Source organism: Miniopterus natalensis, chromosome 8, assembly GCF_054644295.1.
Source record: "Miniopterus natalensis isolate mMinNat1 chromosome 8, mMinNat1.hap1, whole genome shotgun sequence".
Lineage (NCBI taxonomy): Eukaryota > Metazoa > Chordata > Mammalia > Chiroptera > Miniopteridae > Miniopterus > Miniopterus natalensis.
The window spans coordinates 17,467,092-17,493,085 of record NC_142088.1 but is presented as its reverse complement, the minus strand read 5'-3'; the positions used below and the strand labels follow the sequence as shown (position 1 = coordinate 17,493,085).

Below are 25,994 nucleotides of genomic sequence, written 5' to 3'. Positions count from 1 at the left end.
TCGCGCTGCTTCTAATGAATTAATGGATCTGCATAATTAATGATGGCAGCTGACCTCATAAAAAGAGTGACAACTAGGAATATGTGCCTCCTGATGAAAGTACACGTCAGCTATGAAGTACACTTGCCAGAAAAATAAAACCTAATCTCATCTAGCCCTTAAATCTTACTACCAATTGAATTAAATATGGGGGTCATGGAATAGATTAAATGACATTAGGGAGATTTCATCAGCAAAATCCAGAGTGCAGGAAGTGCTAGAGGACATCCGCTAATTTCTTCAACAAATAAACTACGAGATGTCAAAAAAGGAGCAGAAGAGGGGGAACCTACAAATTAAAAAGACTTAAGAGACATATCAACCAAGTGAAAATGATGGTCCTTATTTTATCCCGATTTGTTGTTTTAAAAAGTTTATTTAAAAATTATGAGATAATGTGCCAGGGGGTTCAGGAAGTTGGTGGGCTGGACAGAGGGTGATTAGTATGACGCTGTGCTAAAAACAAAACAAAAAATCATTTTAGGTTGGCAGAAATTGCTCACTCCCTTCTGAAGCTGGCACCATATGACACACAGACGATGGAGAGCCGGGGGCTTCGACGCTACATCATGGAGATGCTACCAATTACTGACTGGACAGCGGAGGCAGTGAGGCCGGCCCTCATCCTCATTTTAAAGAGATTGGACAGGATGTTCAACAAAATTCATAAGATGCCTACTTTGAGGTGAGGAGGCCTCTGGTCAGCTGTTGCTATTGCAAGCCTCAAAGTTAGGGTTTGTCCATTTTCAAAGTGGTGGATCAATCTGGAGTTGAATGAATGGCTTGAAAGTTTTTTGTTGGAATATGTGCATAGCTAATTAGATACATGAATATATAAGTAGCAAGGCCTATATTTTGAAGAAATAACATATTTTTTAAAATATATATTTATCTTGAAAAATCTATTAATTTCTAAGCTATTATGTTCCTTATCTGACACACATAAGAAATTTGATGTGTATCCTTCAGTTCCTTTGGAAATAAAACAAGATATGCCTTATAAAGAAAACAACTAAGGAGAGAAGAAACATTAATTTGATGTTCAAAAAATACTGTATTTAACATGTTCTTTTTGGTACCAGTGTAGAGAAATGCCAAGCTTTATAGTAATCAGACAAGCAGCAGCTTAAAAAATCCTCAGATTGATAACAAATACCTAATTTTCACCTTTTCACCTAATTCGAGGTACTATATGGACATTATTACCACCTAATCTCCATTCAGTGGCCTGAAATATTTATTGATAGCCTTCCTGTGAACAGATGCCTCTGAGCCAGTCTACCTGGAGATTAGAGCCCTCTTTGGAAACCTATAGCCATAGTGAGCAGATAGTTCAACTGATAAATGTTAATAAAGCCACTAACTTGGAAATTTCAAGTTTGGGTTCATGAGAGCAATTTCTATCCTTTTAAACCAAACCCCAAATCAGTGCAACTCTTGCCTTAAGCATTTGTAGCACCTAGTGTTTGATTTGTCAGCACTTTTCCAGGTTTTAGCCTGTGCTATATTCATTTACACAGCCATCAGAAAGTGTTGAATTTATTTTAAAGACAGAAATTGAAAGATTTTATTCTAATAATGAATGGTTTCTTCCTATACCCTTTTTTCCCATGGGGATGAATGTCTGTGCATTATTCTCAGTGGCATGAAAATGCTTGTCTTTAAAGCACTCCTATTTTCTTTAGTGGTACCAATGGAACATTTGTGCCTATTGGCAAACGGCCAAAGTCTTATTAGTCTTACAAGAGTGTGTCAAAATAAATTATTTTTGTTAAATAGTTTTGTATCTAAAGATATCAAATATCCCCATAGGCTGACTCATTTGTCATATAACTAAGCCCATTATAAAAAACATCATGTTTCCTAAAAGTAGATTCCTGGATTAATGCTTAGACTTGGTCAATTTATAGGCAGTTTTATTGGGGCACATGCTGTGAATTTGGGGTTGCCTTGGGTTTAATTTCTACAGGTGATCTCAATTCAGCAAGAGTAATGTTGATTGAACCTGACCATTGGGCATCATGGATGTCAGTATAGCCCCATTTGTGAACATTTCCATTTTGTCATTGCAGATATTTCATTTTGGTAGGAAATATAAGCTTAGAAATTATCTCCAGGATAATATTTGGAAATAGTGTTGATAACTGTAAAGCTCAACTTGTTTATTTAGGGGCCATAGGGATGACTCTTTCAGTATGACAATTGCAGACCAGACTGACTTTTATTACTGGAAATCCTGTTCATGTAACTGGGTTATGTATACCACCTTTTATATTACCAAAGAAAGTAGCCCAGAAATATCATTTCTTAGGAGGACAAGAAAGGACACTTTTTATTTATTTATTTATTTATTTATTTATTTATTTATTTATTTATTTATTTTTAAATTTATCTTTATTGAAAATATTACAGGTGTCCCCTTTTTCCCCCGTTGACCCCTTCCACCCTGCACCTACTCCCCACCCCAGGCCTTTGCCACACTATTGTCTGTGTCCATGGGTTATGCATATATGCATATAAATTCTTTGATTAATCTCTCCCCACACATACACCCACACCCACCTTCCCTCTGAGATTCGTCAGTCTGTTCCATGCTTCCATGTCACTGAATCTATTTTGTTCATCAGTTTATTATGTTCTTTAGATTCCACACATAAGTGAGATCACGAAGAACACTTTTTAAATAAACTATTTACTCTAATGTGATTTTTTTTGGCAGGAGGTAAGCCACATAAATTCAATGAGTTGTAGTCTGGTGTGAAAGCTGATGAGATCAACTGTACTCTGCTAAGTAGATTCCAGGAATGCAACCTGGGGTCAGATTAGTTCTGTCGGGAGTAATTACCCCTGTGACAGGTTTCCTAAAACGGTAGTCTCCTACCCTCTCTTCAAAGTGAAACCGAGGACCTTAACATGCAACCCATTCATCATCTCTGTCTTTTTCTTCAATAGATTTTGTCTCATTAGTCGAGTGGGGCAGGAGTGCCTCCACCACGTTTTCAGTACCTTCTTTCCTTCCCAGTGTGCTCTGTGCTTTTGGAACAACATGGGTAAACTTCACCCTGTGTGGAGCACTTCGTTGTCTCAGACACCCATCCCGTCTTACATGGCGTCAGAATCACTGTCTCGCTCACTTGTTTCAGACTGTCTCCAGGAGAGAGCCAAACTACTAATGGCTCCTATATTGTATTCCAGGCGACAGGTTGAGTGGGAGCCTGCCAGCAATTTGATTGAAGGGGTTTGTTTGACGCTGCAGAGGCAGCCAATCATATCCTTCCTGCCTCACCTTAGGTCACTGATCAATGTCTGTGTCAACCTGGTGAGTAGCCAAGTGGCAATCTTATGAAATTTTGCAAACTGTAACTCTGCTATTGACTTCTCTGAATTGAAGATTTACAGGTCAACTGCTTTGTGCCCCTACCCACCCATGAAAACAGACGGCTCAGGTGACACTGAACATAGTGAGGTACCTTTCAAGGTGGTGCGTGGGGAGATACAGACGGGATTTTGGTGTGCTGCTTCCCACGCACTACTTTGACAACCTCTGCAAGTTGCGCTGAGAGTTGAGGGCTGCCAGTTGGAGAGTGGGGTGGCGGAGACTATACCATTGGCTAGAAGTTGAGATAGCCTGGGGTGGGGGAGTTTAAAATGCAAAGAGGATTTTTTAAAATTTTATTTTTTTTTAGTGCAAAATGACACAATGAGTTGGCCAGTCTAGGGTTTATATGAAGAAAAACAATTTTTTTTTTTAATCATTTATGTAATATCTAGAGTCTGGTCCTGACAAGGTTTTGTACGATGTGGAAACCATGTTAGAGCATTTCACTGAATGGGACCTGCTGCTTAACTAGTTGAGCGATAAATCTGTAGCTGGAATGCCTAGTGCAAATAGAGCTGTTGCCATCCTCATTGTTGTCAGTCTTTGCTCCATCCAAAAACGTTGACTGCATTCCTTTGAATCCACAAGTAAGTATGTCCAGTCCCCTGATTAGAATAGTTTTTGGCTCATCTCTCATTATTCGCATAGTTAGCTGTAAACAACATTCTACAAAACCTTGGCTGAATCCAGTGTAATGTTTGATCTGACTCCAGACATTACATGCCTTCAGAAGAAGGCAACAAGAACAGATTGAAAGTAACATGCCCAACCTTCAAATTATTATTATTATTATTATTATTATTATTATTATTATTATTATTATTATTTTCTTGAATGAGACTCCCTTACAACAGTTGCATGAGGTTGCAATAGTCAAGGCTGGTCACGTGCTCTGTTTGTATTTCAGGTGATGGGAGTGGTAGGACCTTCCAGTGTTGCTGATGGACTACCCCTTCTTCATCTCAGCCCTTATCTCTCACCACCTCTGCCCTTCAGCACAGCTGTTGTCCGGCTTGTAGCATTGCAGATACAGGTGTGACTGCCTTACCTGTTTGTCACGCTCATTAAGTTGCTGGTTGAGGCACCAGATCATGGTGTTCTCTTTTTGTTTTCTGCAAAGGCTGGGCAAAATCTGTGAAACAGAAGTGTAAACATCTCCAAACTCTTCCAGGTTTGGAGCCTCAGCCCTGAGTGTGGCCCTAAGTTGTGCTTCTGTAATTCTTCTTGAGATCTCAAAAACAGCAGAGTCGTTTAGTCCTGCCACAACCTCAGGAACCACTCCAGTCATTTAAAATGTTATAGATACTGTAGGAAAATAATGGTTCTCAGATGATCAGTCCACAATTATTAATCAAAAGAGATAGTAATATTCAAAGTCTAGTTTTAAATTATTTGTAGAAAGAATTGCAACAGAAAATTCTTTCAAATGTTATTACTGGACTTCGAATATTTTCATTTCATTTAATGATTGTGGATTGAATATTTTGGGTGCATTTTTTAATTCCCCCCAGTTATTTTATTTCTTAACATTAAAATAATCATTCCTAAGGCAAAAAAGTGCAGAATGCATATTCCCCTGACTATTTCTGTGTGTCACCTAATTTTAACAAGTGATGAATCATCAGAAAGCTCTGTGACCAATGGGAAGTATACACCTGATGTAAATGGATAACTGGCCCATCCATGTTCTGACAGCCATGCTTGGTGGTCTACCATCCAGAGAATGGGAAGATGATAGAAAATAAACTGAGCAAAAACTGTGGCTGCCATGCAGAAGGGAAACAATGGCATCCCTAAAGCGATACACTTTCGTAACTTGGGTGCAGAGATCACTTCTTTCTTTCTGTATTGCCTAAGGCTTCCTGGCTTGGAGGAGGCCTTATCAGGGGCCAGAGGACTTTTACATAACTCCCAACAGGTGGCAAGTTCTCATTCTCTTCCTTTCCTTTTGTCTCTAAAATATTTATTGGTGGACCCCTGGAGAAAAATGAATGGGGAAATGTGGTGGTTTTGTACCAGACCCTAAGTTTTCATTTAATATTTAAGATGTTACTGTTTTTTAGGCATATAGCTCTCAGTTATGTCAAGCAAATAATGGTGAAGTATCAGTTTCTGAATGACTCTTGCATGCCGCACAGCCAACAGTTGGACTCAGTGTTTTCAGGAGCAACCAGCAGGGAGTCACCGTCTCCGTCATGCTGTGTTAAAGCAAACGTGCTCAATGGGTGTGGGGTCAATTAATCTGTTTTTCTATTATTGCTGCACAGGCTTTAAAAGAAGATTTCCCTTTAAGCCATGTGATCTCCCCATTCACCAATCAAGAGCGAAGGGAGGGGATGCTTTTAAATCTACTCATCCCATTTGTGCTCACAGTAGGATCTGGAAGCAAAGGTCTGATTAATTTAACTAAAGGAAATTTATTATTGTTTCATTTTCTTAAATGTCAGGTTTCATTTCTCTTTCTTTTTCCCGTGAAGGCCATCACTGAAGTCGGTCTGAATGGTGTAAACAGGGTTACCTTAGGAAATGGATGTTTTTCTTTCTTTACAGTTTAGCTACCCTAGGTCAAGGGTTTCTGCTCCATTTCTTAGAAGACACATTGTATTTAAAATCATTTCAGTACAGCAAAAATCAGGAGACCATTGTTTCAATTAATAAAATGGCATTAACTGAAATACAGTTTGATATGAATTGACAGGTGAATGACCTTTATAATCTGCTGCTACTGGGTTTAGCAAATCTTGCCACTGCCATTAAATTCCAATATATTTTTATTTCTCTTCCTTCTCGGGGGACTTTTCTTTTAGGAAAGTTTATATCAAATGTAAAGACATTATGATTATTTGAGCAGAATAAAGAAAGGAGATTGAAATGGTAAGCAGAAATTTGGCTAAGAACACAAGCCCTTGGGCTCTGACCATGGAGAAAAACAGTACCAGGACCACTGTTACTGTCCATAGGAGAAGCTGTGCTTTGTGGGGAAAAACCTGCATTTCTAGTTTGGAACTGGAAAGAGAGCTGAGATTTTGTGTGTCTGGTGCGGAAAGTCTACCTTATGACGTGCTTTTCCTTTCACTTCCCTTTTCTCAACTCTGCCCCTCAGATAGCCCATGGCTGGAGCAGCCCGAGGTGCAGCTCTTACTGCAGACAGTCATTAACGTGCTCCTGCCTCCTCGGATCATCAGCACATCCAGGAGCAAGAACTTCATGCTGGAGAGCTCCCCTGCCCACTGCTCCACCCCGGGGGATGTGGGGAAAGACCTGCGCAGGGAAGGGTTGGCAGAGTCCACCAGCCAAGCCGCATACTTGGGTGGGTACTTTCCCCCTCTCCCCTTCTCTCTCTCTCTGTAGACACATAGGTGTATGTATATGTATGCATGCATGTGTATGTATATGAATCTACATACATACTTAGCTATGTTCCACTTTGACTCAAAAAATATTGTTAAAGGCCTCAATCAAGAAAGGATTTAAAGACTCCACTTGAGCAAGTAAGAAGCAGCTCCCTTGCAAGAGAGTCTGGTTTCCATCAATATGCATATGCCAGAAACAAAGTACATTCAGATCTGTGATGCCTAAACTACCTGGTCATTTCTATAAGAGTGCCTGGGCCTGTAAGGAAGACATCTGCAGTAAGAAGTCCTCCTTGCTGACTAAGTATGAGATCACTAATGAGGTTATCGGTAGCTGTTATCTGATCTAGACTCAGTCTAGTGTACAAGACACTGCATTGCACAACTCCTGGGGTTTATTGGCCTGTCATCTATGTGAATGGAGCCCCCCGAGTTGGGCAGTCTGTGTCCTGTGCACCAAGACATGGGAAGGGGTAGAGTTTTAAATCTGGAAGGATAGACTCAAACATACCTACTGGTCACCTCTGGGGAGCAGTTTAGGGTGGGCTCCGAAAGGGAGCTGAGAAGGGGAAGGACTTTTTTATTTTTAACTTTGTGCATTTCTGCATGGCTTTGATTTTACTTTTAATAACAGGAATATATTATTTCTATGCTTAGAAGAAAAATATTTGAAAACACTCATTTTACTGATATGCTGGTATTACCAGGAAGCCACTACGACAAAACGTTTGGAAAGAAAAATATTAGCCACACGTCATGTTCATAGCACATTTTCCCTTTCAATTCTCTGAACTTCTTTGCAATGTGTTTTCAGAAATAGTAGTTAAGTGCACCTCAGAAAGACATTTGTCTTCTTCGATTCGGCGTCAAAACATGTCTCCCTTACAAAGTTCTGTCTTCATGTCAGAACACTCTCGCTCGGGAGTATGTGTACGTCTTCGGAAACATGGAGAGAGTTCAGAAGTTTAGAACCGTTCTGATGCCTGAAGGGCTGTGCGTGGGCAGCTGGGTGCGGGCAGGGCTCCCCGAGGCAGGAGGCTGCGGCTCACCCTTCTCTCTTCCTCGTGCGAAGCCCTGAAGGTGATTCTCGTCTGCTTTGAGAGGCAGCTGGGCAGCCAGTGGTACTGGCTGAGCCTCCAGGTGAAGGAGATGGCCCTGCGGAAGGTGGGAGGCCTGGCCCTGTGGGACTTCCTCGACTTCATCGTGCGGACGCGGATCCCCATCTTCGTGCTCCTGCGCCCCTTCATCCAGTGCAAGGTGCGCCTCTCCTTCCAGTGACAGCCCACGATCAAGCTGCTCCCCAGACTAAGGCAGGGTGACAGCAGCAACGCTCATGGACGTGCTGTAGCTAGTTAGCAGGACCTGTTAATATCGTGCTTGGTGAGGAAACAGCTTAAAGGTGTATCCCAGAGAATCAAATTTCCTGCTAGAAGGACCTTCACAGTCTATAGAACTTTGCCTTCTCCCCACTCCCCCTACCCCCCAAAAAAGGCTGACCCAATGGAGTGATCTAGAGAATGTTCTTTCTTCAGTGGCATGACCGAGATCTGACATGAGATAAACACGAGAAAGGTGGGATAGTTAAAGCCTGTATTCCCTCTGGGACCCTCACTATTCTATTTCATTTTATCACAACCAACTATGAAATAGGTGCAGTTATTAGCCCATTTTACAGATGGGGAAATGGAGGACCTGAGAACCTCCTCCTTCCTTTCAGCTTCTGGCCCAACCAGCAGAGAACCACGAGGAGCTTTCTGCCCGGCAGCATATTGCAGACCAGCTGGAGCGGCGCTTCATCCCCCGCCCTCTGTGTAAGAGCTCGCTCATCGCCGAGTTCAACAGCGAGCTCAAAATTCTAAAAGAGGCAGTTCACAGTGGGTCAGGTGAGTGCGAATGGGCTGTTCTTAATTTGTTTGACGAACGGCACTCACGATTTACAGAGCATGCCCCCGTTCAGGTCACCTCTCCTTTTGGAACCACGCATGGGCTGGCCATTTCGGGGCACTGGTAGATCTGACCATGTGATCGTTGGCAACAACAAGCAGATCAAGGGGGTATCATCTGGGCATAACTTTACCCCTTTTCTAAACATTGTCTGCAATATTTATTTCAGTAGTTAAGCTCTTTCTTGAATATTTAACTGAGGGAAAGAGAATTTTGAATTCTCGCCTTCATTTCGTTGTTGGAAAGGAGAAGGGGACTCGCATTCATTGGGCATCTGTTCTCTGGGAGGTTATTTCATAGGTGTTATTTCATGGAATCCACACACCTACCTGCACGGTGCATAACTGAGAGTCCACTTAGAGCCTGAGGAAACAGGCTCAGGAGAGGCTAAGGGACGTACGTGGCAGTGACCACAGAGAGGGGACTTAAAACCGGGTCTGAATGATTGATTATAAAGCCTTTACCTTTTCACAAATTGGAGGGAGAGAGGGTTGAATCAGAACAGGCAGACTAGGAGATACTTTCTTTACATTATTTGAAAGATTTTGTTTGGGAATACATGTTTACTTTTTACAGTAATGATTAACAGCACATTACTGAGAAAGGAAAGGAAATGATCTGCCATTAGAGGGCAGTCAATACCTATAAGTAGACTGTTACGTGTGTGGCTTTTTCCTTTTATTGTTGCTTGCAAAGAATTAAAGACAGAAATTTTGACAAGTACAATCTTGGTGAAATGTCCACAGGGCCATTCAAATATTCTGCTTTATTATAAAATGGTCTGACATAGAACCTAGGGGGTATTTTGTAAATTGTAATTCCCAGCGAAGGAGAACAGTATTCTGATTTTGATTGTGAGGTTCCTATCAGACAACACATTCATTACTTTTATATGCTTGTGTCAGGTGAGGTATGTTTCTCAGTAAAATCTGCCAAGTTGGGAGCTACAATTCACGTCAAAATTAATTTGCATTCTACCAGCCTTGGAAAATGACACACCATTTCACTGGCCTTTCTTTAAAGATACGAGTGCTCAGGGAGGAGTCTGAAGCAGACTCTTGTTTCCAGGACCCTCACGATGGATTTCCTTTGGTCTCCCCCCTTAGCCTACCAAGGGAAGACGTCCATCAGCACCGTGGGCACCTCCACCTCCGCCTACCGCCTGAGCCTGGCCACAATGTCCCGCTCCAACACGGGCACCGGCACTGTCTGGGAGCAGGACAGCGAGCCCTCCCAGCAGGCCTCGCAGGACACCCTGAGTCGGACCGATGAGGAGGAGGAGGAAAGTAGGTCACCCCACAGAGCCCAGCGGGGGGCGGGGGGCAGGTGGGAGGGGAGGGGCAGGAGGTATGACACAGCCTGGCCACGCGACTGAGGGCTTGGGAAGGATTCCTGCCTTCCCAGCACTTCTCCGTTCTGGTCCCCGGTCATTTTTGCATAAAGGATTTAAAAAGGAATTTGGCCGATCCCGTGATTGCTATAGCTTGTTCTTCTATGAATTTCTTGATATCCTGGGTCATTTGGGAGGAATTCAGGCAAAAAGTAAACCTTTGCTTGAAGCTTGTATTTCCCACCAGCTCTCATTTAAATTGTTCTTAGGTAATGAAGGGAGGCGTTTATTTTCCTTTGTCCTGGCCACTTTGCTTAGAGGGCCGATCCCCTTACATGAGCCCACTGGGCAAGGAAAAGTGAGCGATGCTTACGTTCAGGACTTAGACCAGTCGGCTGCACCACCTGGGATGTGAACCAGCAGGCTGTCTTGAAGGATTACCACCCAAATTTGAGTTAAGAGTGTCCAGTGACTGAAGCAGCCCAGGAGCTTCCAATGCATATGCTTAAGATTTGGCATTATGAAGTGAGGGAGCCTGGTAAGGTAGGGTGGGGTTCTTTTCCCCCATTTTTATTTTTACATTTTTCTATGTTCAGATGTACAGCAAAGTGAGTAGGAGTAGGCTTTAAAGAGTAAAGGTGAAAGGTTCCATTAAATGACAGTGTCAATGATTTTTAAACTTAGCATTGGTTATTTTCCGAGTGTGTTTTAAACACACTCTGATACAACATTGATAGCGAATGTGCTGTCAGTGCCTTGAGAATGGAAACGAAATCTAAATCTTCACTCAGAGCCCCTTCAGAGCAAACAACAAGCCCCACTGTGAACTACATTACAGAGGGAATGGGGGCTGAGGGTAGAATTTTAATTAATTAAGATGAATGAAAGTATTTTAACGCCCTACTAGAGCTGGATGTGTAGGAAAGAAATGAATGCTTCCTCAAAACACGAATCAGCAATGTTAACAGATTTAATTTCAGGGTTAATCAGATAACAGGGAAAATCATGTTGTCCTGCATCCAACTGAGAGATACACTTGCTTCTAAAGAACCCTGACCACTGCTCATGGAAATACTCCTGAAATTGTAATGAGGGAAATCTTGGGGCGGGGGGAAACACGAAGAAAACAAAACAAGAGAGACAAGATCAGCAGTTTGGATATTTAAGTCCTAGTAATAGTTCAGAACTTAAATCAATGCTTGAGGTAGACTCCCAGCAGTTTTGTTTTTTTTTTCTTTTCCAATGATGGAAAGCAAAACCTATCTTTAGAAGAGCTAAATATGTTTTGCAGCTAGCCTTATGAATGAGTGGATGACTCAAGCAATAGGAAGGAGCTCGGGAGTAGACGTAGAGAAGACATAAACAGAGATACCGTTGACCACGTGCACCACTCAGATACCAAAGAGTGTGCAATATTTGCTAATATTCTGCTCTCAGACACCACAGTCATCCCAATGAAAACAGGGTTGCTAACAAATGTTGCCGTGTGACTGTGATGCGAGTATGTATGAATTGGGGTATGGAAGCTAGGTGGTTGAGTGCTTTGGATTAAACTGTTTGTCCCTTTAATCGTCCAACCTGTATTGAGACCTAGCAGGAGCAAGATAAGAAACACAGAAGTGTGAGAAAGGCATGTTCTCTGCCCCCTAAGGCCTTAGAGGCCTTGTAGAGGAGATGACGTTTTCTATAATGGAGTGGAAGGCAGCACATCATTAATCACCAAACTGTACTGAGGGAGTAAGTGTTAAGGGGTTTGTGAGTTTGAATGAGGGGGAGAAAAGTCCATGGGATCTGGGGAGGCCTTCGACTAGCTTACTCTACCCTACCAAGTTTTTCATGATTTTTAAGGCACATTTGCTTGTTTGCTTCTCTGTACACGCACCTAAACCAGAATCAACTTCAAAGTCATTATATAGCAAACTTAAACATCTAGCACTTTTCGTATTCACTGTCTTGGTTAAAGATAAGTTTCATTAGAAGTATGACCACTTACGGTATTTTAAATAAATGATGTCAGATGACCTTAGATGGTAGCAAAAGTTCACCAAAGCCTATGTTAAACAAAATATGTTTACTGTCCAGTGACAAACATTAGCTCACTTAGAATCAGGTCACTTTCTCATAAATACTGTGCTAAAGTTAACTTTCATATGGATTTGAATACACTGATTTCTGCTTTTATGGAGAAAACAAGACTACATGCTTAAAACTTAAAATTTAGGTTAAAATGAGCATTTATTTATGGACTTTTAGGTTTTCAAAAACATTTTTTCAAAAAAATATCTGAAGTAATCTTTCCCTCATCAGTTTAAAAAATCATTAAATGTACTGAATGTAGTGTTTGACTATCAATGAGATGTACTTGACTCTTTCAATTACAAAGGCCCTTATTGAACTAATTCTGATGTTTAAAAAATTATAGTCCATCTTTTCTGAAATCTTTAATTTGCAGATGCCCCTTGACTTTCACAAATAATCTACTTGTAAAATGGACAAGAAGTCTATTTCATGAAGACTCTTCAAGAGTGGGAGATGTGTGGATGTGAAGAATTGTTATTCGTCCCTTTGTACAAATTAAAAACTAAGAACCTAAAGGTCTTTTCTGTTTCTAAGATGGAGATACTTTTATATAGGTTTATTGCAGCTGTTTTCCTCACCCAAAGGAAGGAAGCAGTCACTTTAACTTGCAGTTCTATTTCCATTCTCAAGGTGACAATGTTCAGTAACTCTAGAGGCGAAACTGTTGAAGCCTCAGTTTTTATACAAATAGGGAAAAGTTTCTTAAGACCCCCTAAGGTCTTAGTTTAGTTCAGTTTTTTTAATTTATCTTTATTGTTGAGAGTATTATAGATGTCCCGTTTTTTCCCCATTGACCCCTTCTATCCCGCACCCAAACCTGGACCCCAGGCCTTCACCACACTATATTTAATCTGTACAAAGGGACAAATGATAATTTAGCTTTAGAGAACATCGTAAGGTTGTCTTCATGCCAAGGATGGAACCCACATGCAAATTTGGTTTGGGTTTTCTGATCAGGGTCATGGCTTTATAACACCGCACTCTCCTGCCTCTTTCAGATGACTCTGTGAGCATGCCCAGTGTGGTAAGTGAACAAGAAGCTTACCTCCTGAGCGCCATTGGAAGGAGGAGGTTCTCCAGCCACGTCTCTAGCATGTCTGCACCTCAGGCCGAGGTGGGCATGCTACCCAGCCAAAGGTAAAGAGCCATGGATATCTTATACTCTGCATTTGAGGGAAAGGTAGAAATTCTGAATATTCACTCCTGTTATTCTGAAAAGGCTGAAAGGGAAGCAAACAGTCAGTGTTTTTATGTAGACCATTCAACAAAAGACTTTTCAACGAGGGTTGTACAGGCAGCAATTAGCAGAGAGTTTTCTAAGCCAGGCCTGAAGAAGGGATTTCAATTTCTGATCCATGCATCCTTTCTCCTTGAAAAAATTTCCATAAATAGATACGTGGTCTTCTTTCAAATGACATTCTCATCTTTCAGATATATAATTAGCTACGCTAATAATGAGTGCCTGGCAAGTGTATAGGGCTAGCTTGATACGTTTGGTAGAGTTTAGACTTCCAGTATGTCATCTGTATTTAGTTGGAGGTAGTGATGCTTAACTAAGCAGAAAAGAATTTATGCTACTATGTGTGACCTTGGACAGGTCATTTAACAAGAGCCCACAGTTTTCTCCTCTGCAAAATGAGGAGGTTGGCTAAAACATTTGTTAAGTAACTTCTCTATAGTTCAGTGGTTCCATGACTAAACCCTTTAAAACGTCTTGTTTGGTATTTTTGCTTCCTAAGAGTATACATTAAAAACTTCCTTTATACATAGAAAACAATCTGATGTAAGAGTCAAAACGTCTATTTCAGAGCCAATGATATTTTTACTCAACAAGCTGAATTATTTCCAAGTATTGGCCTTATTCATGTGTTTTCTTCTGGTTGCAGTTTATTTTTAATACCCATAGATTCAATGTGGTATAATTCATACGTGAAAAATAATAAAAATCGGGGGACATTTTAATGTTCCAATAAAATCACTTTATACACAGAAATATCCTGTACCAAATCCTTTAGCAAATACAAATAGTTCATGAACTATACAGATGAAATAAAATCTGTGAAATAAAGCCTAACTTTGGACAATATCAAAACATAGGGGGAAATGATAAAAGATTAATAAGTAAATTGTATACTTGTAAAGAAAGCAGTATTTTATGTACTATTTATTACAAAAATTGATAATATATAAGGGTTACTGTTATTGTAAGAGATTGTTTTATCTATCATTTGGTAATTTACCTTTGAAAAGGAAGTCTTACGATAAGATATGTGAACAAAATCAGAGCCAAAATATAAAAATGCCCTAAAACAAGACAGAAAGTCATATAAGCAGTTATTGGTAACTCTCAAAATTTTTAATTGTTAGCAATGTGCAAGGTTCCATCAGGAACAAAAGAAAACTATCAATTTACTTTTAAGTTTTATTTAAATTAGGGGATTGTAGGAATTTAAGATAGAGGTTTTTGTTGTTGTTATTTACCTAAGATAACCAGGTCATAAACTCCCCTCGTACTTATCTATTAAGGGGTCAACTCCTTTCCGGGGAGAAAATTTGTTTTATTAGGGATATACTAGAAATCCAGAAAAATAATCTAATGAAACCCTTTGAGCTTGAGTCATGTTTTAGAACGCTAGTGGAGGTGATAACATCTATGTACATTAGGGAGAGGGGGCTCTTCCTGGGCACAGAGGCTATTTACATAGTGTCCTAGATTAAACGATTCTTTGGAGGCAGGCACTCCAGTTTTCCAGTTTTCTAAATGGTTTAACAAGTATTTATTGAGTGCCTTGTGGGTGCTTATTAGCTCAATGCTAGGCAGGGAAGGAAAGAAAGATAAAGTAAGACCCAGTTTCTGTTCACAAATCCCCAAATCAGCTGCATCCAAATAAATCAATAAACTCTATACTCCTTCTTTCACCAAGCTGACAGATTTCTTCTTTGCCATTTACGATTCAGTCACTAGAGGACGGGGGAAGGAGGTAAATGCAGTTCCATGTGCACGGTTCAGGGTTACCTTTCTTCCACTTGTCTGCTTGCATTTTCATTGCAAAATTAGCAGCAGAAGTTGGGTTCTTTCTTTGCTTTTCTTAATGGCATCAGTCCCAAGAGTTTGACTGTGGACGTTTATGGTAAGTGGTTTCTGTGTGATCATGTCACAGCACACAAGAAAGAAGCAGGATCCTGGTCAATGAAACAACACGTACACACGACAGATTAAAAATAAAAACCACCCAGCCAAATGGTTACCGAAGGAATGATAGTTTCATCTTGTACAAACTCATTCTGCAAAGTGTTTCAGAGCTCATGCTTTTATTTGGAGCTCATTTTAAGTCCCAACTCTTGACCAATAAGTAAATAACCCCTCTGAGAGTCGTCTTCATCCGAAGTCCCTCCTCCCCCGTTGCCTCGAGTCCTATGTCTTGACAAACCCAGCACAAGGTGAAATGGTTGACTGCCCTTTCCCTTCCTTGTTCTGTTAAATTTATTATTTTTAGTTCTTGGAAGCAGAAAATTGCATGCCTTTTTTCCTTTTTTCTTTTATTTGTTTGCATTTTCTTTCCCTAAATGCTTCATCTCCCTACCCCTCCTGCAGTGAACCTAATGTCCTCGATGACTCCCAGGGCCTGGCCGCCGAAGGCAGCCTCTCTAGGTACAGTGTCAATGCTACCTGTCTATTGGTGTCTGTGCTGGGAAACTAGCTGTTCCCTGTCTCCTCCGTCTCTCTGTCTCCTCTAGCCCGTCTTGATATCTATTTCCATTTCTTGCCCTTTGTTGCTCATGAACACACAAGCCTGGAAGTCAAAGGTGTAGCCCCTTCAGCTACAGAGCCCAATCACAAATGGCCTCAAAAGCTTACTAAAAAAGAAAAATCTATGGAGTTCTTTCAGGGGCTTGCCCCATGGACATCTAAAATGTTCGATATGCCAAATATTAAATTTATGCCATCTAACCATTCCTTCTCACACTCATATTCCTTAAGAAATGTTGTTCAGAAGCCAGCCAATACAACTCTCCATCATCAGGAACCCCTTTTTCAACCAAGACAGGTCTTTTAGCTAATACCATGGATGGTAAGAAGATAATGATGTCATACCAAGAGTAGCAATGTAGATACAACTTATGTAATTCCCTCTCTTGGATGCATGCATGCTTAGGCTATTAGAGCAGCTTGCTCAAACAACACTTATGTAAAGAATGTCTGTCCCAGCACAAAGATGACTCCAGAACTTGCCATGAAATAGCAGACACAAACATTTCTTGGTAAGTAAGAGAAGTTTATGGCGCAAACAATATAAAGTCTTGGCTATTGGTTTAAAGCTTCGGAAAGGGGGACTGCACCTTTAACACTCAGATATACCACGTCAAACATTCCTAATCTTGTGCTGTTGATTCACACCTCTCAACTAATCCTCATTAAGGGAAATGCTTCTTGTTCATTCTAAGAAGGCCTTTGTTCCATCTCCAGAGAAAACATTCCCTTTCAGGTTTGCGTTACCGAGTGAGTACAATCTACCTGTGTTTATTGCTTTATCACAAAGATGAGGAAATGTTGAGAGGCCGTTCCGTGACAGGTTGTCCTTTGTTTTTCTTTGCATCTTGTACAGATTTCACATTTTCTTCTACAATTGAAAATGAGAAATTTTATCCATCATCAGGTGTATCTTTTTTTTTTTTTTTTTTACTGGACCCATAATTCATGACATTCATTTGTGTTTGCGAGCCCTTGCCTTGACAGATCAGTCTCTTATAGGTGGTAAATCTGGACCTGCCACACAGTGCAGACTTAATTCCACTATCAAGAGCTTTGGGGATGAGCAAAAACCAAACAGTCCTCAAGACGGTTTCCCTTCATTGTTCACAGCATTCGAAGAGATCAGAACCATGTCTAGCACCGTGGCCACTGCCTTCAAAGAATGCATTTCTTAAATACTTCATACTACACATCAGACAGGAGAACTTAGATTAGAAGATAATGTCAGTGGCCTCTTGAGAAGAGAAAGTGTTAAATTAGCCTTCCACTTGGCCAACTTTGAGGGCTTTTCTAATTAGGCCAAATGCTACTCCTGTTAAATAAAGTACTAGTCCAGGGTTGGTGAGAGAAGACAGGGATTTGAATGGCTTGCTGTAAACTCTCGGACACATTTGGCCCTCTCTGGCAGGATCAGGGTTCAAATGACTGATTTGGAGTTCTCTAACCCAATCCAATCTGCCCCAGGTCCAGTGTCCATAGGAATAAACCCACATTCTTGCTACATGAGATTGGCTCAAAGCCAAAGCTGTAGATGTTATCTACAACTGAATTAGCCGTCATGCTGGGACTTTGATGGTTGCTTTAGGCCAACTATTGTTGATCTGTTCTCATAGCCCATGTGTTTTAGTTCTGGGTGCAACCTAGTCACTCCGATTCAGTTTTGGTCCTTAAGAAACTGGAAGATGAGGCATTCCCTCTAGATGCTAACTAATTCTATTAAAGCAGAGGCCTTCCACCAGCCGGCAGCACACCCACCTTTGCCATACACTGCAAGTCGTATCTCTTGAGCTTCATCATTGTCATCAAGTTCTCTTTGGAGGAGAGGAACTTTTGGCATTTACTAAGAGGTGGGATAAAACAGGATATACACTTGTTATAGTTGGTTTGCAGCCTTCTTATTTGGGGCATGAAACTTCTCTAAGCTGCAGACTCTTAAAGTCTTAAATCACGTTTGGCACACACCTGAGCACTCAGGATAAAAAACACACCCAAAGTAGTTGTAAGGAAAGTCTAGCACCAAAGCTTAGAGAATAGCAGGAAGCATGTCTAAGGGAGAGTCATAAAGCCAGTTCCTTCCTACAGTCCCCATATTTTGGTTAATTTTCTGGGGATTTGCTTTTGAAAGAGCACTTGTTTTAGGCAAAGTGGGCAAGGTCATCTGAGGGCTAAATGAGGAAGAAGCCAAGATAACCTGATGAAGAGATGGAAAAAAATAACAATTTTGCAGACTTTTTGAAAAGTTCTAAGATTTTTTTTTAAACCTGTGCTAGCTGACTTCTTTTAAAGATTCATGACTAGAAATATCAACCTGTTAGAAGCATTATTCTATGGAGAAAAGAGTCCTTATTTTTAGAAATTAATAAATTGAAATCATATTCCATGGAAGAATTCTCTTCTGATAAGAATGTTGCTCTTAGAGGTATAGAAATTCACTGGGAATGTTCCCTCCCTGTGCCCACCCCCAAATACACACACCATGGACCATAGTTCCCTCTCCAGAAAAATAGTCAAGCACTCAAGCCTGGATGTTTATACTTGAGAATTAGATTTTGTTTGGACATATTAGAAGATTTTAAAAGGCAGGAATTGATAATTAACTCAAATTTTTTTAAAAAAGACTTTACACTATTTAATTCCATAAGGATAATTTTAATCACAGTGGAAAATAAGAATGTAGTTCAAGTTTGAACAAGATCTATAGTCTGGGTGAGACAAAATAAAAATAACCTATTTAGTAGACCCATCTCATGGTCATCCAAATTTTCAAAGTATAAAGAAAAAACTTAAAACCACCTTCTTATGTAGCTGAGAATTAATGACCAAGAAAATGTGTGTGTGATATACAGATACAGACTTTGTCACTGCTATATCAGTTCTTGTGTGACGTCTAAGATCCAAATTATTCTCTCTTTTTAATCTGATTCAAGCCTCTAATCTCTAAGTTCTATGGTATTTAAAACACATTTTCTTGGATGTTGTGGAGGCTGAGTAAATTTTAAGCAATAATATTTTACTGGAAAGGGAAAAGCAGGATTTTGTTTATTCTTGAAGTCCCTGTCCTCTGCAAGTGCTTTATGGCTCCTTGGGGCTGATTTTATTCATCCCCAGGGCAATTCTTCAGAGTAAATGGCTATGCTCTGTGTTCCACCTCTAGATTTCTCTAACCACATTAAAACTGAAACTACAAATTCAGATTAAAGCAATAAAAATACTTCATTTTCTATGTGCCAGTCTCCTCACCCAGGGTTTCCACTTAAAATTTTAATTTATAGAATATATTTCAATCCATAAACTTTTTGGTAATTTGAGATGAGTGATAAGAATTTTTATTTTATTACTGAATGGCCCCTTGTTTGCCTATCTTTTAAGAAATACCATTAGGTATATATCTCATTAGAGAATAAATATATATTTACACACTACAATCCAGCCATCATGCTGAAACAAGGGAAAAGAGGTACTCTGTGCCAAAATTGTCCTTCTAACATTATCTAAATTTCCCTAGCTTATAAATGCCTTCCTTCCATTTTGAGGAAGATGTCTTTGTTTTTTGTACACAGTTGAGTCTCACCAGTTCTGCTAAGCCCCAAGCATCGGCTTCTCTAAAATCCAGATCGTGCTATGGTTTCCCACTGTGATGTTTTCAGTGACTAAAAATACAAAGGATGATTTTAGCTTCGACTTAGAAAGTTTTATTTGCTACTACCTTTATTGTGTTGCCCTTTTATTTAGGAAAACAGTAGAAATCAGCCATTTCTCATTCCCAAGATTAAAAATTTCAGGAGACTGGTTTTCTATGGAGAGGTGCTTAGGGCCAACACCTTGGTCTTTTCCTGGTTAGTTTTAGTATCACACACGTATGGTCACACATAGGAAATCCTACAGATGACTGAAAGAGTACACCATGTGGAAAGAAGCTAAATTGGACTACGTTTTATATGGGACTCCAATTTGACACAGACCCCAAAACAGAAACATGTTCTACATAAGTAATTTTTATTATTAACTTCTCCTAACTGCACACAGTTAAGCCAGACTTTGCTGTCCCAGACATAAACATGTTAGCATTACATTTTTAGGGAGAATTTAGCTGGGATATTCCTCCAAGGATATGCTCTACAAATTCACCTTTGATGTGCGCATTCCATGGATGAAATGCTACATCATTTACATAGAACAGCTACTTTCTATTTCTTAGAAAGACGCCTCTCTATCCACAGAGAAAATGTTGATGCTTATTACGATCCTCCCTTGGAATTATCATCATGAAATTACCATTATGTTTTGACATTTGACACTCTCTGAGTGATGTGTATTTCTTTTCTTGCGCCATTTTTCCCTCACACTCTCAGATTACTGAATGAAAAGAGACAAGTGGACTGCCTCGATTTCATTTTCTCTGCCCAATTATTATCAAAACATTTGATTGCCCACTCCCTTTTAGTGTTCTAAAAGCAATAAACTCACTACAGATATCAAATGTAAAACAAGGAAGCATGCTGTACACATTCCTCTTCATGCTCAAGCCATCTTACATCAGCTAACCTTTTCTCTGCCTTCCCGGGAGGCAGGTGGTAAGTACTCACCTCCCTTTATGGCTGAGGGAACTGAGGGAACGTTTGGATGTCAATGAAGGCTCCATTTCAATGAAAGCTTTGCTTGGTATTTGGGAGAAACTTGTTTCTACTTTTGCGCATGTGGTAATTGAATACTCTTTCCAACTTAAGACACATGTTAAAATGTATAATTAATAAGGAGATGTCATTTCAAACATGCCAGCAACGTAGTCTGGACTGCTTTTCAGAATTGACTGCATTGTTCCTTTGGGGTGATCTTCTGTCTTCCATAGCAAGATCATAATTATGGTACAAGGTCATATATGTATAAAAGTAATGTACACTGCTCTTTTGGACTTGATATTTAGGAGAATAAGAAAGTTCTAAAAACATCTGTTTGGGGTACTCCTTACAGAACTTTGCATTATCTATCCCAAATGGTCTAATTATGATATAATTACATCCTTACTTCATAAAAGCTTTGATAAACTCCATTTGGGAATCATTGGTTTTCCTCTAGTGGAAATATAAGACTTTTTTAAAGTGACAGATGTTCCTGTGTCGACCAAGTCATGATTAACCAGTTGTTAATACAACAGGGGAAACATCTGACTGTCCATCTAGATACCAATTTCTCTCCCTACAACGGCTGCTGGGCATTTAGATAGCTCATTAAAATGAAAATGAATGAATATAGTCTCTCTCTCTTTTTCCCGGACAGTTGCTGACTCTGGATTCCTCTGTGGAGTATTTTACTCTAAAAACTATTTCTAGATGACTCTCCTTTTGCAAAGGCAAAGCAGGAATTAATTACCCATAAACCAAATAATCACATTGGCATCATCCACAGGATTACAACGTTCTCTGGGGCATAATACATTTCCTTTTTTCACCCCCACTGCCATTATAAACACCTATTATACATGCATGCAGAATGATAAGGGATCATGGGCCCATGACAGTTTTTCCAGCTTCACCCAACACTAAAATAGTGACCACTGCCAGTAGTCATTTCTGCATATAAAATACACACATACACAGCAAATTTGGGGGGAGCAGGTTGTTGCTTTTATAAACTGCATGATATGTCTGAGTGCAGCTACTTGACATTAATAATTTCTCCTCTGAGTTTTACTGACAGATTACTTTGCCAGCCTTTTAAATCTAAAACCAATTTTTTAAAAAACACTTGTCTACCCATGTGACTATTTGTTTACTCAGTAGTCACAGAGACTTCAGGCTGCAAACATGTGTTGAATGTACCCCTTCACCCAAATGAATTCTGTGTCTGATGTGTTTGATATTCGTCCATCTTACTTTCATTTAAATTGAAATTTTCAAAAAGGTGTTCCCATCCATGTGGTAGAGTTGTTTGTGTTTGTTTGTCACCACCTTTATCCCTCCCCTGGGGAAAAAAATTGAGATTAGAATATGACATCTTGAACCTTTTGGTGGTTTCCAAACCAGGGGTGTGATCGAACTGATGTTTTGCTGAATGATAGATATGGCATCCGTGATTGAAAAGAGAATCTCAATTTTGGCAGCTTGGGGCTACAAGGCCTCGTCTTCCCTCCCAAGCCTTTGAAAACTCCCATCTCAGGGGTTCGTTCCCAAACTTCCTTCAAAGATCCGTGGTATCTTTGAAGTGACTGTTTCATGTAAGTGGTTTGGGCTCACACCCACCCAAGGATGGTCTTCTGTGCTGTCTCCAGATACACTGACACTGTTGGTGCTTGACAGGGTGGCAAGCGTGCAGAGCGAACCTGGCCAACAGAACCTCCTCATTCAGCAGCCGCTGGGGAGGAAGAGGGGCCTGAGGCAGGTAAGCAGACCCGGGACGGGCAGGGGGGCCACCCAGGAAATGGGGGCTCTACTCAATTCTGAATGTCTGTGCATATTAAGATTATATTTTGCCTTCTTGCCACCCGACATAAGCAGACCAGAGCAAATTTAAAACACGGTAAGTGCTTGAGCCATCTGAGAGGTTTTAGCTTCTCTCTTAGCTCATCAGCAATGCTGATTACTTAGTGGAGTGAGTGGGCCTACCCTTCTATTTATTCCCTACGCAGAAACTTCTTTTCCCAGCCAAACTCATGACCCCGGAAGATTTGGAATAAAGTTGATTTTCATAGAGAGGCATAGACATGGTTGTCTTTCCTTCCTCATTTCAAGATGAATGATACAAGTTAAACTGAAACCAAAGTAAAAATGATCTTTACGAATTTCCTTAGGCGAGTTACCTTTACATTACTCTCTAAATGAAAATTGAAACGAGACTTTGCACTGTTACTTTGGTGGGAGCATCCCAGCATTGATTTGGGCACCAGACACTTCTCCAATATCTGAGGTTTTTTGCATCAACCTCCTCTTGAGAGGTTGCATATGTTCAACTGCAACTTTTAGATGAACAAAGACCAATCTGTAAGCAAGAATTATTAGTTTTGTATCCTAAAATTCACTGAAATTCTCCCGTTGGGTATTTTAAATTATATTAGTGTTCTTAGGATATACAAAGGAGTACTAATTAGGAGATAGAATTGTTTAAAGGGGATGCCAGAATCAAATACTTGTAGTCAAACATACAGAAAGAAGTTTCCCAGCTACAAACGCAAGGAACAACCATGAGTGCGCAGAGACCACAACGTAAGGAATAAACCATAGTCAGAATCCTCGGAGCACACTGTTTTCTCCCCGGCAGTTAGACCCTTCTTAGCAGCTTCATTCTGTCCATTTTTTCTTTAGCTAAGACGTCCTCTACTGTCACGTCAGAAGACTCAGACTGACTCCAAAAACCGCCATGGGGCTCGGCTGTCAACCACCCGGAGGAGCATTCAACCTAAAACGAAGCCGTCTGGTGAGGCCTCCTGTGTCCCTTCTGATTATACCATTGACACAACTCACCCGGGTAAGCCCGCAGAAACTCATGCAGACAAGCACCACTTTGGGAAGACACTAGGATCAGGGAAGAAGTTTCCCAGAAAATTTTAGTGCCTTTTTTTCTTCTCACCTTTCCCAACCCCCATCCCTACCCTCAAGAACCTAAAGAAATGGAAAAGTCCAAGGTAAACTATAAATGCTATGAGATTTGACTATAGAAGGTTGTGTTTTCTTTACCTGAGCCAGGGACTGGGTTTGTTATACATCTTATTGAAGACAAAGAAATGATCGATAATGGGGACTTTTAAGTCCTGTTGACAATTGTTATGAGTGATGATCATGTTCACCTAATGCTCTATGCAAATCCTGTTTTTAGGCCGTTTATGTAAAAATGATTTTTCTACCCAAATCCTACTTTTTATAAGAAGATGAAATCAAAATATATACATAATAGTCAAGTATGCTTTCATTTATTAATAAACCAGCAATGTTTTTACTAAGAAAAGACAGGAGACGCTGGTTAACGCGAATTAAGCACTGACTACGTATTTCCCCTCTATTTACTGCTTTACTTCTGACCTGCAGCGGATCAGAAACGATCTGTGACCTTCATTGAGGCTCAGCCAGAGCCTGCAGGCACCCCAACAGACACACTTCCTGCCACAGTCCAGCCACAAGGCTGCAGCCCAGCTCCATCTGGGAAACCAGAAGGAATGGACAAACCAGTCCTCACGTCTTCCCCCGCCATTGTTGTTGCTGATCTTCATAGCCTGTCTCCCAAGCAGGTGAGGGCGCCAGAGAAACAGGCAAGGCTTGCTCCCCGCATACTTCTGTCTAGGAACTACTTGGATATGCAAATTTATTTCATATAATTTAAGTCTGGGTCTGTAACATTTTGTTAGCCAGGCAGACAATGGTCCTATCATCATGAAACAGAAAGTCTGTATCGGGTAGATGGCCATGAATATATTTACTTAAGGAGCAATAAGAGAAGTCTTGGTATTCTTTATTATGATAAACCTAAGAGAAAATATTACACAGCTAAAATAACCATTGAAAACCATATATAATATAAAGACAGTTCAGTTTTTTAGAAGTTACCAATTCATATGCAGCCTTTAAATATAGAGCCTTCTTTTTCCTCATTGTTTTGATGTTTTCCTTCTTTTGATTTTTATAAATGAATTTCAGTTTCTTCTCATGTGTATCTAAAGAAAGCTAAGGGGTAATATTATTACTGTATACCCTTGTGCAGTCTTTAATGGTTAAAGAACACTGCAGCACCATGATTTCATTTATCTTTACAGTCTACAAGGTAAACGGCAAAAATTATGCTCACGCAACAGGCTGGAAAACTGAGGCTTAGAAAGAAGGAAGGGTCTCACACGTAACAAAGGCTAGCACTGGGACTAGCCTTGAAATTCCCTGTCCTGTTAAGGCCGGACAACATTTTTGATACTCCTCCCGAGCACCCATTCTGACTTTCCCTGACATTACGGACCTTTTGATCACAGAGTGAGACTCTCCCTGCTGAGGAAGGAGAAAAGAAGGAAGACCCAGAAGTGCAGGGTGCTGCGGCACACAGCCCCCTCTCGACTCAAATCTCAGACCCTGATGACTTCACAGGCCTTGAGACATCCATCCTCCTGCAGCACGGAGACACTGTCCTTCACATCAGTGAAGAAAATGGCATGGAGAACCCCCTGCTGTCCAGCCAGTTCCCTTTTACTCCCACGGAGCTGGGGGAGACTGGTGTAGACCTAGATGAGTCACATGTTTAGTTCTGTATCGTGTAAGAGTTGCAGGTGTAGATGAAATGTGGGAGGGGTCACTTTGCTAAAAGTTGAATACTCTTGCTTGAAAAAGATGAAAAAACAGCACTTTATAGCCAATAGGTGACATAAATCTCAGTAGATTTTGCCGCCAGTGCGCCTATTGTTTCATAATCATCTTTTAAAAATCAATGGCTAAGATTATTTGTGTGAAGATCATAAAAACCAGAGAGGAATAAGGGGAAAGAGCCATTTGCACACTGTTTATGATTCAAGAAGGCCTGAGCAGTTACAAACATATACTGTTACAGAGCTGCTTACCTGGAATATTAGCAAATAATATGTTCTAAAAGAGAATACAATTTTTTGAGGTTATCCACATCATACATTTCATGCAAATGTTTATTTTTATAGTTTCAAAAATATTAAATCAGGTAGAAATTTCGTACAAGTAGAAATTTACATAAAAATAATAAATAAGGAAAATATTAGTTTGGGGAAAACTAAATAATGAATAAGCCCGCAGCCATTTTTGTTTTGATCAACAATACAGCCATTTAAAAGAAGGAAAAACACTATTTTTAGAGCTGTGGACTTTTCCATATTTATTTTTCAACCATCATTTTTATTGCATGTTGTAAATCAGATTGCTAATGCCATAATATCATTCCATTCATAATCAATCACATTAGAGAGAATATTCTAGAAATTATCAGACTTAATTCTGAATTAAGAAGAACTTAACCTATATGACAATAAAACTAAATCTAAATATGATCACTAGAAAGAGATGATATTCCTACTTCTAGCCCTGACTACATCAATGCCAGGATTAGGAGATATTGGAAAATGTGATCACTTTCCTTACAGTAGTGCCTGCCCTCCAGGGCGCATTTTCAGATATTAAAGTT

At 40.1% G+C, this 25,994-nt stretch overlaps 1 protein-coding gene across 2 annotated transcripts in view; it reads left to right on the top strand.

Moving 5' to 3' along the window:
• UNC80 (unc-80 subunit of NALCN channel complex) overlaps nt 1-25,590 on the top strand; it is a 159,903-nt gene extending 134,313 nt beyond the window's left edge. Inside the window, exons 52-65 of one of the 2 annotated variants that reach the window (XM_087819608.1) lie at nt 524-724; nt 3,235-3,358; nt 4,326-4,451; nt 5,686-5,809; nt 6,522-6,728; nt 7,844-8,028; nt 8,489-8,654; nt 9,822-10,001; nt 13,123-13,261; nt 15,720-15,776; nt 22,175-22,256; nt 23,177-23,288; nt 23,897-24,096; nt 24,826-25,590. In XM_087819608.1, the coding sequence (XP_087675734.1) occupies nt 524-724; nt 3,235-3,358; nt 4,326-4,451; nt 5,686-5,809; nt 6,522-6,728; nt 7,844-8,028; nt 8,489-8,654; nt 9,822-10,001; nt 13,123-13,261; nt 15,720-15,776; nt 22,175-22,256; nt 23,177-23,288; nt 23,897-24,096; nt 24,826-25,092 (2,170 nt within the window). In that variant the 3' untranslated portion in view covers nt 25,093-25,590. The remainder of the gene's footprint in view (nt 1-523; nt 725-3,234; nt 3,359-4,325; nt 4,452-5,685; nt 5,810-6,521; nt 6,729-7,843; nt 8,029-8,488; nt 8,655-9,821; nt 10,002-13,122; nt 13,262-15,719; nt 15,777-22,174; nt 22,257-23,176; nt 23,289-23,896; nt 24,097-24,825) is intronic. The other variant, XM_087819609.1, reaches the window with a different exon arrangement.
• The last annotated feature ends 404 nt before the right edge of the window (nt 25,591-25,994 follow it).